Source organism: Diprion similis, chromosome 8 (genome assembly GCF_021155765.1).
Source record: "Diprion similis isolate iyDipSimi1 chromosome 8, iyDipSimi1.1, whole genome shotgun sequence".
Lineage (NCBI taxonomy): Eukaryota > Metazoa > Arthropoda > Insecta > Hymenoptera > Diprionidae > Diprion > Diprion similis.
In genome coordinates, this window is record NC_060112.1 from 6049951 (window position 1) to 6068833 (window position 18883).

At 36.1% G+C, this 18883-nt stretch overlaps 2 protein-coding genes across 4 annotated transcripts; one reads left to right on the forward strand and one right to left on the reverse strand.

The window, feature by feature from the left end:
* The first annotated feature begins 1043 nt into the window (after positions 1–1043).
* LOC124408638 (histone-lysine N-methyltransferase 2D-like) lies at positions 1044–6020 on the forward strand. Of its 3 annotated transcripts, XM_046885727.1 has the most exons (4): positions 1044–1094; positions 2577–2818; positions 4058–5042; positions 5196–6020. In XM_046885727.1, the coding sequence occupies exons 1-4, from the start codon at positions 1089–1091 to the stop codon at positions 5826–5828; spliced, it is 1866 nt and encodes a 621-aa protein (XP_046741683.1). In that variant the 5' UTR covers positions 1044–1088; the 3' UTR covers positions 5829–6020. The 3 variants fall into 3 exon arrangements, with proteins under 3 accessions (XP_046741683.1, XP_046741681.1, XP_046741682.1); XM_046885725.1 differs by having other exon boundaries at positions 4058–6020; XM_046885726.1 differs by lacking the exon at positions 1044–1094 and adding an exon at positions 2104–2181 and having other exon boundaries at positions 4058–6020.
* Positions 6021–8022: 2002 nt separating this feature from the next.
* Positions 8023–11053, reverse strand: LOC124408640 (methionine aminopeptidase 1). The gene is made up of 6 exons (XM_046885729.1): positions 10843–11053; positions 9845–9896; positions 9345–9583; positions 8836–9058; positions 8363–8638; positions 8023–8296 (listed from the first exon to the last, which is right to left on the reverse strand). The coding sequence occupies exons 1-6, from the start codon at positions 10951–10953 to the stop codon at positions 8064–8066; spliced, it is 1134 nt and encodes a 377-aa protein (XP_046741685.1). The 5' UTR covers positions 10954–11053; the 3' UTR covers positions 8023–8063.
* Positions 11054–18883: the final 7830 nt, after the last annotated feature.

Genomic DNA, 18883 nt, shown 5'->3' on the forward strand with positions numbered 1-18883 from the left:
ATTTATTACCTCCGTTCGGTTTCACGTTAAAATGGCTCATATTGTTCAAATAACTGTTTTAAATCGACAAAGTTAACGTCAGCATCATTTGATGATCAATTTCATAACATTGCACTGATACAGATTATTTCCAACGAGTATGGCAGTACAAAATTGACTACACGAAAGAGGAGAAAATCGATTACACTGACGTGACTCTTGACAATTCGAGACGATCTGAATGAAAGCATCAATCACCATCCAGGCCTCTGTTTATAACTTCAATACATTTATTATTTCCGTACATCTTAAAAGATTTTCGTAGCTTACGAATATGATAATTTGACGAATAGGGGAGAGCGGGGCAAAGTGTGCACCTTAAAATTTCTGATATCTCAAAAAATTTAGGGGCAAACTGGGCTTCCTGAAATAATTTAAATAACAAGAGATAAAATTAACCAAGAAAATCATGATCACTCTAAGCACTTTATTCTGATTTTAGGCATAATTTTTTTAAGAAGCCCACTTTGCCCCACCTACCCTTAAAATATCACACGGAGTAAAATGATTAAAAAATATCGTTATTTTTGTCAGACCAATCTTTTCAGCTGATCATAAATCGATACCGAAGTAGCGTACTAGAACGGAAACGAGAACGACGAAGAAAGATCGATTATCGTGAGATGGTCAAAGTGGTCAAGAGCAACGGAAGCTGTGCGCGAGTACATCATTATGCGTGTACAAAAAAAATTTATGAAGATAACCAAGAAGGAGGAGGAGGAGGAGGTAATAGAAGCGACGGCATTCGGTGCGACATGACATCGCGATGCGACCAACCGTCGAGTAAAGAAGGAGAGAAGGAAGTAGAGGTATAAATGCAGGACAATGACCTAATTGCGGACAGAACGCTCACTGCTTTCTCATCGGTCATTCTCGTCAGTCAAACTTCGATATTATTCCCCCCCAAAAGTGTCGAGTTCCGATACTCTGAATCCGAAAACACAGTCTAGTGCACCGAGTTGTTCCTGAAAAAAAAAAGGAAAAATCTATCCAGTGACCTAAGTCTCCAAGGTCAAGGTTCAAGGCCACAACAACTCGTCTCTCCGACCATGAAGGTAAGTCAAATCTATTCGAACACCCGGTTTAGGATCCTTAGTTAGACGGTATATTAGGACTAATTTAAAAACGAAATTGGCTCAAAATCCCCCCATAATAAAAAAAAAAAAAAAAAATAAAATCTGAGATAGAATGTAATTAGATATCGTTTAAAATGACGTGAAGCGTCACAGTCAGTGATTTTTTCACGCGTTTAACAAACGAAACGTGTTGAAAAAATATGGATGTATATATATATATGTGTATAGGTATATATGCACTGCACGTCGCGTACACGCAGCATGGTTTAAAATAGTAGGACAGTGTGTCACAGCCATGGTTTGGTGGGCATGATGAGCTACACACGTCGCGGTCTCGCGTAATGTGAATAATGATTACTGGTTACGAAGAGTGAGAAGATACCGATAAACTGAAGAGGGAAATGATGAAAAAACGATGAAAGAACGCTTCATTAGAATTAAACGATACTTGATTAAATATATACAGCCTAAACGAAAACGGTTCTTTCTTCTTCTTCGATGCGTGATTATAACGCGCTTAATCAACGTCCGGATTGACAGTGACGAGTAGAATATTTTTTTTGATTTAGGTTTCGTTCTTCGCTATTTGCTACGCTATATTTTTTACTATCTTGTGACGAAAACCGAGATGTGTACTTTGTAATCTATACTATCGAGAATTTTCATGTGAGTTTGAATAATCATCGAATTAGCCTATATATATATATATATGTAATATATACGGTAGCTTTGATCATGATCGTTACACGTTGTTTTCTTTTTTCAATTAATGAATTCCATTTCATTTCCACATCTTTCACGCAAGGCGACACAGATCGAGCACGGAGAAACTTGATGGATTTTCTAAATCACGCGTAGTAAGTTCATCTACACGCGATTCACTGTATATACAGTACATATGAACACACTAGTGCGTAAACTAGTGTGGTGCATCGGGTTCTCGTTGCTTTCCAATTTCTAACCAGTTGTATGGTCAGCAGGTACGGTATAGGCCTTATAAGATCGACATACAAATGGTATCTATACGGCGACCAGCATCGCATGATAGATTCTGATTCCAAAAATGGTGAGACCGCCGCGCAATAGAAACGATTAAGAAAGTGGATTACAAGAACTGTCGATGGTATACACTGTCCAGATCTGTGAATTCATGTACTGAGAAAATTTTTCTGATTAATTGCTACATGGAATCTCTTTGTTTAATTAACTACATTTTTTACAGTCAAATAAGGTCTTGACGTCGATTTCACTGTTGTAAAAATCATGAAATTATCTCAATAGTTGAAAGAAATTGTAGTAAGTCGAGTGACGATAATACAAAGTGGATTTATTTACAGGTACAAGACTAATTTTCATTTTGAACCCAGAAGCAGATTTTTTAGTTATAGTAAAAAAGTGAAAACAGCACCGGACTATAAAGTATTAACCTACATGATTGCAAATTTGGTTTTATAATTTCAGGCGATAAATTGGGTTCGTTGGCTACTCGCAACCTGTGTCTGCGCCTCTCTTTGGTCCGTGGCGCTTGCCAGGTACAAATACCGCAATCAGCAGCCCCCGATATACAAGAAATCGTGGCCGACGGGACCGAGGATATCGATGGGCAATTCGGTTCACATGAACGCCGGACCTCCCGGCTACAAACCGAACTACAACCGTCCGATTTATAAGCCAACGAATTACAGATACCCTCCGCCAAATCCGTGAGTATGATATATGCGTGATTCCAGGTCATCATAACGATTTTATTAAGTGATATTTTTCTCGCATTTTGAAGCTCGTTTGATAGAAACTTGGGACTCAAGTATCACAATGCTTGCAAAGGTCTGGATTTCATCTTTCGGATATGATAGTTTTTCTGAAAACGTGTCGTCAGTATAGTCATAACTCAACTCCTTCAAAGTTATTAAAACATTGCTAATTAGATCTATTGCTTGGAAGAAGTTTTCATCAAAACTCAATGTCAAGCTACGAAAATTAACTTAGATATCACAAAACTTGAAGTCGTCAAAAAGTTGAAGTCGCTATTTTCTGACGTGTCTTCATGGCTCGAAGATGAGCTTAGAGCCTTAGAGACGTCAAAAAGTAGCAGTTAAGACATGCTTTAAATGAGTTCTTGAAATGAGAATTTCTTGTGCTATCGGGGAAGTTTTTGAAGAAGACTGTCGAAACTTGAAGTGTATGAAAACTGGCTGTTTCAGAGCATACTTTTGCAGTTTATTATAGCTTTTCGAAAACATAATTCAAAGAGAGACAAAGAGTTCACAATTTTCTGACAAAAAAACCGAGTTACAATTCCATTCAAAGATCACATGCAAGAAAAAACGAAATGGACCTTTAGAAGATACCTTGACAATATTAGGGGAATGTATTACGTATGTGCTAATTTTGTTCCTTCAATTGTTTCCCGGCACGGATTAGCACTGCGTCCTCTGCACATTCGAGAATTCATAAAGCACCGTCTATCATTAAGACAAGCAGTTCAAGCAGTGGTTCTCATAATGCTGTGAAAGCGTACCAAAGAACGAACGGGGATACAAAATTTCCAATACATCCGACGATTTAATACCGTTAGGAATTCACGCTTTTGTATCATCAATAGACTAGCCGAAAGTAGAAGCAAAGAAAAAAAATGATTAACTCTTCATCTGCACACTTTCACCAATTATGCACTTTTTGAAAAAGAAGGTATATATATATATACTTTTTGCAGTAAATTGATGAAACTTTAAGCATGTATAGTCAGATTAGGAAAAATAAAATATGTTTCAAGTTATCCATACCGTTCAGTGCTATTCAAGTATATCAAAGAAAAATTTGTGATCAAAATGACCCCATAAGCAAATGAAGAGTTAAAAACCATGTGGCAACACATTCACACAGCATTTTCACTTTGGTTATCGGCTCTGATGACCTGTGCTTATAAATCTAAATCTCGACAGAGTGCGGAGGCCGGCAATGTTCGGAGCACCACCATCTTGGAAATCGCAGTCAATGATGGGTCCGCTTTCGAATCAAGGCTCGCTGCCTCAGCGAGGACCAGTGAAGGAGTTCCACTCGATGAACAAGGTGACCGAGTACAGTCCGGAGTACAGACCAGACCAGGCGATGTCACCGCCGTCGCATCACGCGGCCCAAACGGACGACGATAAGGGTCCGATCCACACGATTCCGGCCCCGAATCTGGGCCCCGCAGACAAGCCGTTCAACCTGCAATCGCAGGGTGATTACCCGCAGTCTCCGAGCCAGGACTATATGCCGTCAATGTCTCCTGCAGGCAGCCCCCAGGCCAACGTCTTCGGCGCCTCTCCGCAGATGCAGAGGGTCACTGTAGCAGGTTCGACGAGTCCCTCACCGATTATCCACCGCTACGAGGTGACAGAGACGAACGAGATCGGGCACCAGGATTTCAGGACCTCAGCCCAGCCGGGGGCCTTCCTGACCCCAGATTTCGACGTCGGTAGACTGACAGCCGGTGGTGGATCGGCCCAAAACGGCGACGTTTTTGCCGCTGTGCCTTCCAACACCGCCCTCGTCGGTTTCGGCCAGTCGAACGGGGCCATGCAGACGAACCTGCACAGTTCTCTCCACGTCGGTTTTCCAGGACAAGGAGTCGCGCCGCAATCGACTGACCAGCAGCGGAGCCCCGAACTCCACGTCGGGCACCCGGCACCGGCGGATCCACCGCTCTCTGCGAACCAGCTTTACGATCTGCTGAACAGTTTTCCTCAGCAGCTTGGTGACCAGTACTCGGCCACCCAGCAGCAGCAGCAGCAGCAGCAGCAGCTTGATCAGCTATTTCCGGTTCAGTTCTCCCAGCCGCAGATGCACTCCTTCAACTACGACGAACAGGCCAACAAGCTGCTCCTGCAACAACAGCAACAACAGCAGCAACAACAATTACAACAACTTCAACAACAGCACCAAAATATATTCGTTGATCGGGATTACGGCAGCGGTCGAGTCACCGCTGATTACAGCTTGGAACCCGATGCTCGCGACACGGGTTTGACCAGGGTGGCGGAGAACTCGGAGAACAGCGTTCTGGATACGGGCTACGAAGATGTGAAACAGCCCCAGCAGCAACAGCAACAGCAACAGCAACAGCATCAAGGCGCTCAGTCGACCTACTTTGCGCAGGTTGGTGGACCGGAGGACGGAAGTCTTTCGACTCAGTTCTACACAACCCTGCCAAGTAGAGAGGCAGCAGAGAAGTTGGCGGCCCTGGCCGCAGCTGGGAACGTGAACAGCCATCTTCTGGGTCAGTTGAGAAAGCAACAGGGTTCTTCTTCGCTTCTTCCCCCAAATCACAAGGAGGAAAATTACGAGGTCCGAGATCCCGGGGAGGACGAAGAGTCCAGGTACCAAGAGATTAGGTACATTCAACAGCAGCAGCAGCGGCATCGGGATGGCCAGAGGGACGACGAGGCCCAAGGCGACGATGACGATGATCGACAGAACTCGGAGGACAAGAGACCGCTGAGGATAATGGTGCCGGACCTGGAAGACTATGGAGAAGATGAAGCTGGACAAAGAAATTTTAGGAACGGTGAAGCGGAATCGAACAAGGGAGCGACGATCAGGGAGGAGTACGAGTACGAGGATAATCAGGAGGAGGAACAGCGAACCGGAAACATAGGGGAACAGGAGGGATACGGTCAGAATCAAGACTCGGAATTCGGATCACGTATCGCAACGGCAAAGAACCAATAATCAAGTAAGAGTAAAGACTTGAGGAGTTTTTGCTCAACCTTTTTTACGGCTCCTACCGAGGAACAGTAACGTCTGTGGTTGTTTTTTTCACATGTTTTGTCGACTTTGGATTTTTTCGAAAAGAGAAAAAAAGAGAACGGAACAACGAATTTTTCATAAATGAAACGACGATTTCTTACTTGCGACAATTAGTTGGTTTTTCTTCAACATTTTGATAGTTTAGTTCTTATAAAAAGCACAATATTTATCAACGGTAAAGAAGTTGCTCTTTGGACAACGCAATTTAATTCATTCGTGGATAACGATATTTCGCAGTTTTAGGATCGTATAAAACCGGAAGATGGAGAGAAAATATTATACTAACGCGATTGATTACATTTGGAAAATTTTTCACTTAGTCCTTGTTTCAAGATCTTTTTTTTTTTTGTAGTCCCCCTCTCCCCAACTCACGATTAAGAAACGGTGAGCACTGTAAAGGAACAAACCATCACACAAACCGCGTGGAAAATTGACCCTCGAAAGGATTTCATACCTCGTACTGAATTATTGAGAGCTACAATAATATTAGTTAATTATTTATTTATTTATTTATTTATTTGTCCACTGATGTATTTATTATATTAAATTTAGTGTTTTAAAATAAATCGGACTTAATATTTTCGCAATATCATCGATATTGTTATTTTTCTACCTTTTCCCGGTTCCCTAGGTATTTTTTTTTTCTTCATATTAATCGATTAAACAAAGCTTATTCTGTATGTACAGATTACTAATTGCAAAACAGTTACGTGGTATTTTCTATAATTCCCATAATCAAGACCTTAATATTCCGTACGTATTGTATGGTATGTATATGTATACTTTTCCTCAGACGAAAAGACGTGATGATGAAACGGAACAAAAAAATTCTAAACGCGTTTTTGTAGGGTCAAATTTTGTTTTAAAAAAAAAGGGGGGGGGGGGGCGAAATAAAATGACAAACGAAATAACGACCTATCATTTCGATAATCCCTATATTATTCTTTCCATCTTTTACATCGTAATAGTTCGATGGTACTAAAATTCGCTGAAGTAAAGCAACGAACAAAAAATAGCAATGATATATGAGAAACAAATTTTACTGAATATTTTTTCTGGGGAGATAAAACAACGGTGGATCAATTCAATAATAAATAAGCAAAACTTCATTGATCTGAGTAAATGAAAATCACGTATTGTCGCAACATTTTTTATGTCTTCTGCAACGAGGAAATTCTATCTGATAATTTTTAATATGTTTCACCCGTTGTGACTTACACTATGGTATCATGAATAGGCGAATTCATGACAATGTATCTATAAATAGAGTGAAAGAAACGAGCATGGAGATTAACAGTTCATTTAACTTCATGAAAACATGATACGGAAGCTGGAAGGAAAACATCTATTTTTATCAATATACGCATACGAGACATTTTGCGGCAATTCGACTGATCAGGTCTCATGGCCAGTCATCTTTTCTCAACTGGTATGTGGCTAAATGCTGTACAAAGAATTTCCATTGAGAAAGAAATTCATCGAATTAGTCGAGAAAAATTTTCCAGTTTTTTCCACGTTTGCACAAAATTTACATTGTTATTAGTGACGTTGGTTGAAAACTTGTTTTTCTGATAATCTTAATGTCGGTGAATATGTAGCAGATTTAACTCAAGTAGGAAAAAATCACACAAATCAAAGTGAGATAATTTAAAAACAACAAGGCAGATCCAAGTTAAATGATCTGATGTACGAACGTGCGGATTTATTTACGCATAACGTAAAACCACGTCTATATCGGGTTTTTTCAAAGGAAAGAAAAAAACGTTAGACAAGGTTCTCAAAACAAATCAAGCTCTATGAATTTAGCAATGTTATATAGAATAAAGTTTGCTGCAGTCTCGTGAAATGCTGAATGAAAATGGAAAGCACAAGTGCCGATCCATTGAAAGTAAAGTAGCCCATTTGATACCGTATTTGAAAGAACGTTTTACTTCATACTTTGGTAACGAAATAATAAGACATTGAATCAATCCCATTATTTACACCGGTACACATTCATCTTCTCCAGGCGAACCCTCTATTTTCATACATTCGGTTATAATTATGCAATCCTCCTACTGTAACAGACCCTTGGCGTTTGGTTTATTAAATGCGTTTTTAAATTACTTGTTCTTCGTTTTTCGTCTTTCGTTTCCCTGAATATATTCTCAACGTTTACTAAATGTGATCCATAAAGTGAGGTTGTCCATTTTTCTCCAAACGTTTTGTAAGTATATCGCATCCCGTGTCGGTCACTAGCAAAGTCTGTTCAAACTGCGCAGACCACAATCCGTTGGTCGTAACAGCAGTCCAATTATCTGGCCACATTTCGTCCTTCCAACTGCCTTGCGAAATCATTGGTTCGATAGTAAAACAATGCCCTGCCTTCATCACACCGACCGCCTTGTTTTCTGTATGTGAAAAAGTCATGCGTAAAGTATGACGGAAGTCGCAATAAAGTTTTTCTGTATACTCACTGGCGTAATGAGGGACGTTGGGAGCTGTATGAAAAAGACGGTGAATTCCATGTCCGCAGTAGCTGCGAACAACGCTGAGTCCATGAGCCTGAGCGTGCTTTTGAATCACGTTACCGATCTCGCGATACTTTTCACCCGGCTTAACGATATCTATCGCCTTGCTAAGGCACTCGTAAGTGACTTCGACCAATTTCTTTATCTCCGGCTTGACGTTACCGACCAAAAACGTCTCGTTCAAATCTCCATGAAATCCGTTGTGATAAACGGTGACGTCGACTAAAACAATCAAGCCAGGGTAAGTGGAATGGGAGAATCAATTTTGTCTGAAAAAGTTTCGGAATATTTGCTGTAAAACGATATCATGACAGTTACTTTTCTTGATGTAGACAATTCAGTATGTTTTTACTACGAGAAAGATCCTTGGGAAAGATTTTGACAAACAAGTTCAGGGCTGGAAATCGAAACCAATTTACCGTTGCAAATATCGCCATCCTCCAGAGGCCTCGTATCTGGGATACCGTGACAGATAACTTCGTTAACAGACGTGCAACAGCTCGCGGGAAACTCGTAATAGTTCATGGGAGAAGGATAACAATCCCTCTCTATGCACGCCTCGTGCACAATTCTGTCTATCTCCGCAGTTGTAACACCGACATCGCAGACGCGTGCAGCCTCGTCCAGCACCTCTCGTCCCAGCTGCAGGTGGCAGAAAGGATGAAATTTGACGTCAGTGATCAGCAAAGTATCAAATAAAAGCTCAACATACGCATTCCACAAATTCCTGTCTCATTTATGACATACAAACATGTCTAGTTTGATTTTAGACAGATAAGACTTGACGAATAGTGGAATTGTCAATGAAAACACAAATTTGAATATTCTTTGACAAGAAAAACATGAGTCAAATTACGTTAGGCGAGTTAATTGAAAGACCACACAAATGTAATGTCAACAATCTGGTTTGAGAATTATTATTTGATACCTTGCAAGCGACTCGCATTCCTTCAATTTCCTCATCGTCGAGTACTTTGATTTGAGCTGAACTTCTAACCGCTTGTTCACTGAGTGGAACCCCAGTTGGATGAGTAGCGTAATCCGGACGACCGATCCTCTCTGGTACTTCGCGACGTGGCTCTCTTCTGTATGGACGTAATTTTCCAGTAAAGTGATACGACGGCCACGGATTGTAATCACCTGACGATTTACTGCCGTTTTCACCCTCTAAAATTATTTTTTAACTGTCAGTAACGATTCGATTAAAACTCAAACACGAATGATCAAAGATCATTATCTCGCTAAATTTTGCTCAACCTTCTTATTTTCAACATACATATTGTGTAAATGTGTATTACAACACTTTGGAATTAATGACAAACAATTTGGCTTAAGCGACTGCATTGAAATGTCAATAGATTTTTATAAAATCAATACATTTCTATGTCTATTGTTGATTGACAGTTGGCGATGAAATAATATACTCACTAGCAAGCTGGTGAATCACTTTGTGAGTTTTCCAACTGCCTTTGAAACAGTCCTGAAGAAGTAAATGGAAATATATAGAATTTCAAGTACATACAAATTGATTTTAGTTTGATAATAAAATCATAATAATTATCTTACCGTTGAGTTGACATGAAATTATAAAGACAGGTTAAGACGATGTTATTAATTGGAAAAGGAATTCTTACACGATTTAGTTCAAATTACCTACAGTTATCAATTCTTTGCAACAAGATTATCAAATACTTCACATCTTGTATTAAGTCTTATCAGTTTTCTACCACCATCACAATAACAATGAAATATGAATATTGTTCATACCGATCAACAAAGTTTGCAGCAAACATAGCGACATGCACGAATATATTTGTTCGTTATTGGAGTCATTGTTCAGTGGCGCAAAATAAAACGATATAAAAGCTTTGAAGCCGACGATGTAATCTCATCATTTGCGCAGATGCCAATTGAAACGCAAATTGCAAGATGTTGAAGAAATAGAATATAAAAGGACTCGAGTGAACATTCAATGGTAAAAAGGTGATTCAATGACGAGGCGTCAGAACTTTTATCCAAGAAATGTGAGTTAAAAAAAACTATTATCTCGACAATCGAGTGATTGTGCGTAAGTGTGTTAGTTGTCTCAAAAATTAGTTAAAAAACGTAACTTTAAATAAAATAGAAAAGTAGTTGAAATTCATAGGGAAAATCACAGACATACATTTTGAATACAGATCGAGAAATACGTGATGATTATAATCACCAGTTTTGTACAGTAATGTAAGCTCTGCACGAGTTAATTGACCGATGTTTAGAATATATTCAATTACCATTTCAAATGCGCTTAACGAACTAAAAATAAAGCGAGTAATCGGCTGGAAGAAACTTAAAATGAACAAAAAGGCTAAGTAAGAAAAAGGAATGGAAAAAAAACGAAGAGACGGTTCCTAACCTAGAAGTATTTAATAATAGCGAAAACCTACCTGAGAGCAGAAATACGATCCTTGTATTCCAATCTTCAGACAAGTCGGACACTGGAGACTCGCCACCGCCTTGCAACCCGGCGTTTCGCACATTCCAAGAGCCAACGCCATTTTCGTGCTCACGAGGGTGTAATTTCTGCAATCTTCTAATTCTCGGCCGCACTGACTCGCAACGATTCTACTCCAACGTCCGTGCCAACTCGTATTCGCGATGAAACCGATGAAACGAAGTGGAATGGAGCTCGCTCAGGCCGAGCTGGGCCGAGTTAATTCGAGCCTAGCCTTGCACAGCTCTCACTTTATTACCGACCGAGGAACACAACGCGACAGAACGCTAACCGTCACTTGACGGGCAAGGTCTGACATTTTTTTATCGACATATCACGGTAAACCCGATGGTAACATATTTGGTTCAATACGTACCATTCGATACGCGTAATATACAAGAAACGGATTTCATGGCACGTAAAACTGCCCATCGACTCAAAAAAAAAAAAAAAAAATATTTCTGTGACTTTTGATGCAGGAAGGCTTATTAAATAAGCACAAGTATTAAATAAATACATCAAATGACTGAGCAGAATCCAATATCAGCAAGAATTTAATGCTGTAATCATCACCGCATTTCAAAACCACATCGATTTTTACTTACCGCCTCCGTGTTGCTTCATAATTTGAATGCAGTAGACTTCGTAGCACCTGTTTAGATTCTTTCACACCATTGCTAACTTTGAATGCTGTGATCCATACAACGGTCCATTTAGTACTGCAATGTAGTCTGTATCTGTAATTAGGTCAGAGACAATAACATTTCATCAGTATGTCATCTTTAAAATTTATACACGGAGCATTGAAATATTATTATCGTTTATATAAAATAGCCAACTTTTTTTAAAGTCAAAGTAGGATGATATGTAGTAATGTAGTAAACGAAGAACGTTCTCAAAGATATACCTGTCCCTTCCTTTCCGTAACATTATCACCAATTTAGATTCTCGAAAAATATCAACCGTAGCCTGGTTCATTTAACGTGAGTTCATTTTTTTTTCATCCCTTTCAGGCACGCGCCCAAAACAAAGGTCACGCCGCAAGGACACCAGACTTTCGAATCTTTAGAAACTATGTTCAGAGAGTATAATAAAATGGAAAATTCGGTGTGTCGTATCACGTGACCAAAATGTTCACTGGCTTCTCGGCCCGATTCCTCCAACGTTAATCGAAGTTTAAACTAGATTCAGTTTAGCCTATCCCCAAGCCATACAGATAAAATTGAACGCCGCAAGGGCACCAGACTTTCAAATCTTTAGAAACTATGTTCAGAGATTATAATAAAATGGAAAATTTAATGCGTTGTATCACGTGGCCAAAATATTCACTGGATTCTCGGCCCGATTCCTCCAAAGTCCAACGTTAATCGAAGTTTAAACTACGTTCAGTTCAGCCTATCACCAAGCCATACAGAAAAAATTGAACGCCGCTGAGTGAACTTAGGTCCTCACACGCCGTGGGTTCAGGTCCTGAGTCTATAGTATCACATTCGAAACACAGTAGCGTATAGTTTCATGTTCGCCTGGGGTGGACATCCACTCCGGTCTGTCGTTCTGGGGTCAAACTGTGCACAAATTCGGTACACAAGACGCAACCCAGGCACGTTCGACCACTAAAACGTATATTATATGTGCATGTAGGGTGTCTAATGTTCCTTACGCATCCTTAAATCCTGAAATTATCCTGGAAAACAAGAATTGTTCCTAAAATTTTGGAAAGGTTTTGGATTAATTTGATTTATCCTGGAAAAGTTGGTATAACATATTTTCGATTGAAAATCTATGTTTTTATATGACTTCAATGTATTAAATTTTTTAACAGACTGCACCATGCAGTCGTATATAAATTTTTTCGTACAATACCTAACCTGCAAGTTACCTTGTCCTTAAGAAATCATAAGAAATCGAAATTAAAGTTCTAGAATTTTTCAATTAATTTTCTCGCAAACTCCTGGAATCTAAATTCTTGATTGCCGTAGACACCCTGTATAGTACGTCATGTACACTTGGCGGCGTGGATCCCGAAACAGGTGCTATAGATTGTGTGAAGGTTATATTCAGTGTACACTCTGACTATAGCTTACAGTGTGACAGAACCCAAGCCGTAAAGTGTATAATGAAATTGAATGAAATACATAAGTAAATAAAGTCTGATCTGAAAAAGGCAGGGTCTCATTCAAGTTATTAAAGCCCACGAATTTGAATTCGATTACTTATCAATTTAATCTTAAGTAATTAGCATTAATTTTTGAATGATGATGATATAATAATATATTTATATATTTCTCTAATTGTATTATCGTGATAACAGCATATGTATAATAATAGCTGTAAATAGGGATAATCATATTATTCCATCGTGGATTTTTTTTTTTTTTTCATTCTTTCCTTTTTATTAATCTTTACTTTTTTAATTTATTTATATCACCGTTTACTTCCCTCTATTCTCCATTCTTATCATCGAAGAAACATTGACAGGAAATGATTCGGTATATATATATTTGATTTTCACTTTTTTTCTTTCGTCAAACACTTTTTAATTTTGGATAACTTTCTTGCTATTATACATATATAATCGCCGTAATGATTGCATGCATATTTATTCGCCTGTATGCAACTATGTGAATGTATATATGTATACGTTCATAAAATTGTTGAAAACTAAAAAGTGATAAATCTGTATGAGCGTAGGTAATAACTTAAGAGAATATAATGCTATTATATATATATTTATACTAAATATATATATATATTTAGTATGTGTGTATGTATATATTCACATGCACCTTTTCTTGTTAGAACGCAGTTATTACGTAATAAACAATTCATGGCTACCAGCTGTTAATATTATTACTGTTATTTATTACTATTACTATGAATATTAGTAGGATTATTAGTGATTATTATAAACACCAGTATCGTACCATTATAATCATGTTGTTAAGTAAAAGGAGAAACTCGTAGATAAATGAAATTTGTTTGATTGGTATGAATGATATTTCAAAGCTTCGTCTCTTCTCGACTTGAACAACTGTATTTGCTTGTTTGACTTCAGTTTATAATTTATAAATCAAGGACAATTTGCCAAACCTTAAGGCTTTTAGACTCAAACAAATATTTGATAATAATTTTTGAAAATAAAAAACAAAAACAAAAAACAAACAGAACTACTCAATATTTCTCTGCTCACTTATTAACGAATGAAAATTGAAAGTGAAAAAACATTGGGCAAAAACTCAATTGGTAAAGATTTTGATCGTGAAGGAAAAGTAATCAATGTGACTGAAGTTTATTCTTTTACTCGAACAACATTGAGCATTTCTTTATTCATTAGCCATTCATTATCTTTATTTATTACTATTATTTTATTTTTGTTAATATTATTTGTTAAATTTCATTGCTATTACTATTACTACTGTTTTTGTTATTTATGTACAACCATTTTTATATTATATAATATGATCTATTAATTTCGGTACAAGTTAGTCAAAATTTTTGTTTTGCTTTATTTCTTCTTTCAACATTTGTTTACGTGTCTTTCTTTTACTTTTTCGTTTTTTTTTTTTCTGTGCCATTGGTGATGATGTGCGCGTGCATAGAGCCTTATATAAAAATTAGTTTTGATAGAGCTATGTATGTTATTTTGGTGATTACTTATTACGAATTACGTTCATATAATTACTATACTAACTTACGTTGAGATCTAGTAGGTCACATAATCTGTCTGCAATATTGGCCTCCTTATCTACGTTTTATTATTATATATACGTATATCTATACACATACACATACAATATGTATACGTATACATATATAAATATATCCTTATCACATAGAGGTATATTATTACTATTTTTTACACATTTCTCATTTCCTCTAATTGATGCCAATGATTAATTGTTATTTTGTTATTATTATTGTTATTTTTATTCTTGTATTTACAATTACAAATTCACGTATTATACATACAGTCATAACACCTAGCCCCTAATAATCAATCGTCGTGCTAATCTCGTTTCATTTATGCATAATTAGGGCTCAACGATTGGATCTCGATATTTCATTTTTTACTCTCTTTATCCAATAAACGATAATAATCTACTAAAAATCGTTAATATAGTATTAATAATTGATATTATTATTACTTTTATTATTACTTATAAGAAAAACCTAACATGCCATTCAAAATTCGCACAAAGTAAAAGATGCAAATCCTTATCCATAGGTATGTATACACAATTGCCTGAAAAAATAGAAGGGATTGAAAGAAAAAAATCTAAGAAAAAAAGAGGGACAACCTTAGTTCAAAGTGTAATTCGATTTTTAACGTCACCATACTTTTCATATCTATGCAGAGAGAGGCATTGCTGGACCACAGAAATTTCCCATGCTCAATTTGTATGTCATAAAAGAATAAGATAAAATAAAATAAAAATTTAAGGTAAAATTATAAATGATTTCTTTTTTCTATCCTACTACAATAACGAATAATCAAGGCATTATTATTGATATAAATAATATTGTAAATAATTATACTAACAGATTTATAATTTTCCACGTCCAAGTTGTGTGTGCGAAGAAGGTATAAATTTTCATTCGCAATTAATTATCAAAAATCGTATATTTCATGTCGTAAGTTTAGAAACTTGGAACCCGATCAACATTTTTGTAATACGTGAAACTGTGATTTTCACAAGTGTAAAATCACTTTTTGACTTACTGTACATCGGTTACATCATTATTACATAATCGTGATTTGCGACAATATAATAAATATGTGTCTGTGTGTGTTTGTGTGTATATTATATAATGTAACCTTTTTTCGTCTTTCATAAATCTGTTTCAAAATTGATTTCGTAGCTAAATGATTATGGCTCAATTCAATTCTCAATGCAACCTCGGACTTGTTTACATCTAGCACATTAGTCGTAATCTTGTACGCACAGACACAGACGCACACATACTCACAAACACGGACAGAGTATTATGCCTTAATTACATGACAAATTTGTACACCTAAGTTTAAATCTACATTTCTTACATTCTTCCTAATTTCGTGATTTCTTTTTTGTTCCTTTTTCAATTTGTTGTTTTTTTCCACTTTTTTTCTCCACCTGTTTGAGCCAAGTGTTACAATTATAACTTGACATATAAAAATATTATAATGAAAAGGAGGATGATAAGCGATATCCTTGAACCGACACGATGAACAAATTATTTCCTATCGCGTTCTCTACTGATTATTATTGTTATTTTCTTGTCTGTTTTTTTCGTTCATATGCAATTTCGCATTTATAATCATCGTTGATAAAGTACTTCCAGAAAAACAAAAAGTAATCTTACCTGTAGCTTAACAGCATTTTAACGAAAATAAAAAACAATGACAACGAGAGAAGAGAAGAAAAGAAGCAAATGTTAATTTATCATCAAGAAATATAGGTACAACATACCTATAATATAAAAGAAATTTGACGATAGCAGCATCCTAATTATTATTCGACAATTTTTAAACTTGAACGAGCTTCGCGTTCTCTTTCTCTCCCTTTCTCTGTGGTGAAAGTATGTAAAGGGATATTAGTATTAGTAATTTGTTTCGATAACGTAACATTACTATTTTTCGTGTATTTCATTTTTTTCTTTTTATTCGTTTTTTGTAACATATTAAAAACATTGATCGTTCTAAGTCTAGATACTAAACTTTTAATTCCTCGTAGTAACAATCTCTACGAACATCGTATGTCTCTGTGTGTGTGTGTGTGTGTATATATATGCATAATAATGTTAATGTATATGCTACCATATTATCTTGCGTTTATGTTGCTTCATTTATTGAAATATTCTTCTTTTTCTTTATTTATTCTCTTTCAAATATAATACCTGTATTTATAGACGTTGTGGTACACCTACTATATTACTTCTGTCATCGGTGTCACGAAGTGGTTCAAAGATGAATTAAATTAAATCGTAAGAAAAAAAGAAAGAGAAAAGAATAAATTATTATCATGATCAACTTTATTTTATTACTTCAACGTGAAGGCAATTCAACGATGAATGTAAATTCCCTTTTGCCATGATACCTTGTTGCACGCAACGTACTACGGTAGATTATGCTTGTCGGTAGAAATACATCTTAGTATGCTGCTGTTCAAATATCAAGAAAGACTATGTAGACTTCACAATTTCGCAAAAAGTTAACGAGAAAAAAAAATAAAAATATTTTCATTGTACACAAGTTGAATAATTTAATAATACAATAATTATATACTTAGGGGCAGAAGGGAGGGCCATTGAGAACTATATTTTTATGCATGGACCTATAAAGTGTATAATGTTTGTCTCGCTAAGCCACTATAGAGAATAAGAAATTTATCATTCAATTATTTCAAATACTTTAATAAAAATTAATCCCTCGAGTAGTATGTAATTGCGTTTTCAAAAAACAACGTCTGAACTTTGCCCAAAAACCAAATAACTATGACTTGTCTACAAACATGATTTTTTTTTTGTACTTTTTAAAAAGTTTTTGTCGTGTTTTTGTCAATTAAACAATTTTTTTTTTTTGCTTCTTTTTTTTGCGATTTTCCCGTTTTTCCTTTTCCTTTATTCTTGTCAGGGATCTATGCTATGTGCAACTTGTAAAACGCAGTATAATATACATGCGTATATATTTCTTTCTTTTTGCCTCATTTTCTCAGTTTGTTATCGAAAGTTATACAACAGTTAGTAGTATCGACCTTGAGATTATCATTTCTTTTGTTTTTCATTTGCTTTTGTTTTCGATTGTTACTATAATAATATCTGTGTAACAATTTCTGATCGAGCTTATGTTATTATTTTAACATTATCATCATTATTATTATTATTACTAATAATTTATACAACGCGGCAGTATTACCCAATTGTTTTTTACGTTTTTTTTTTTTCTCATTTGCAGTTCACACCAGTTTACTGGATATTATTTTACTGGCAAAACAATATAAATATCGTAGGACAAGAGATCAACGATCGTATTATTATTACTATTATTATTGTTTAGTTTTTTTACGCGTTTATAATTTTTTTTTCTTTACTTTTAATCATTATTTTTATAATAATTGACAACACTGTTGAAAGTGATTTGATGAAATTTCTCGTCGAACGTTTTTTTCTTCCCCATAACTTGTTGGAACGTTGAAAAAGAGGATATTTAACTTCCCGATAACTACGTTCACAATTATCAAATTCACAAAACTTTACTGCCTCATATGTTAGCGTATAATAATATTATTGAATAAATGTTACTGACTTAACAAGCCTACTTAGTTTGTGGATTACAAGGAGCGTTCACAAATTGAGAAATAAATCTGCGATGAAAATCATTAGTAAATGGCTAATAATTATAGATATTATACACATATACACATATATATGTGTATATATATATATATATATATATGTATGTATGCGTATGTACGTATATATATAATTATTATATATATTTATATATATATATATATATATATATATTTAATAGGCAGAGCAATTTATCTACGTAATCTTACCATTGATTATTCATGACTGAATGTGGAAAAATATAAAACTTAACTAAATGTACACAACGTCATCGCGCTATCAAGACTTTTACGCACGTAATAATGCTCTTTCTTCGTGGTATCGATGGTAGTAGTAGTAGTAGTAGTAGTAGTAGTAGTAATAATAGAAGTAGTAGTAGTAGTAGTAGTAGTAGTAGTAGTAGTAGTAGTAGTAGTAGTAGTAGTAGTAGTAGTAGTAGTAGCAGTAGTAGTAGTAGTAGTAGTAGTAGTAGTAGTAGTAGTAGTAGTAGTAGTAGTAGTAGTAGTAGAAGTAGTAGTAGTGGTGGTAGTGGTAGTAGTAGCAGTCGTAGTAGTAGTAGTAACAGTAGCAGTGGCAGCAGTAGTGGTAGTAGTAGTAGTAGTAGTAGTAGTAGTTGTAGTAGCAGTAGTAGTAGTAGTAATAGCCGCATCATAAGCAGCTCG

Bases quoted from the DNA above. Each gene is read 5' to 3' on its own strand.
- LOC124408638 (XM_046885725.1), top strand. The intron at 2,819-4,057 runs GTGAGTATGATA...AAATCTCGACAG, and splicing joins AGATACCCTCCGCCAAATCC to AGTGCGGAGGCCGGCAATGT.
- LOC124408640 (XM_046885729.1), bottom strand. From the start codon at position 10,953: ATGGCGTTGGCTCTTGGAATGTGCGAAACGCCGGGTTGCAAGGCGGTG. The intron at 9,897-10,842 runs GTAGGTTTTCGC...TTACTTCTTCAG, and splicing joins GATCGTATTTCTGCTCTCAG to GACTGTTTCAAAGGCAGTTG. The intron at 8,297-8,362 runs GTGAGTATACAG...TTTCACATACAG, and splicing joins CAACGTCCCTCATTACGCCA to AAAACAAGGCGGTCGGTGTG.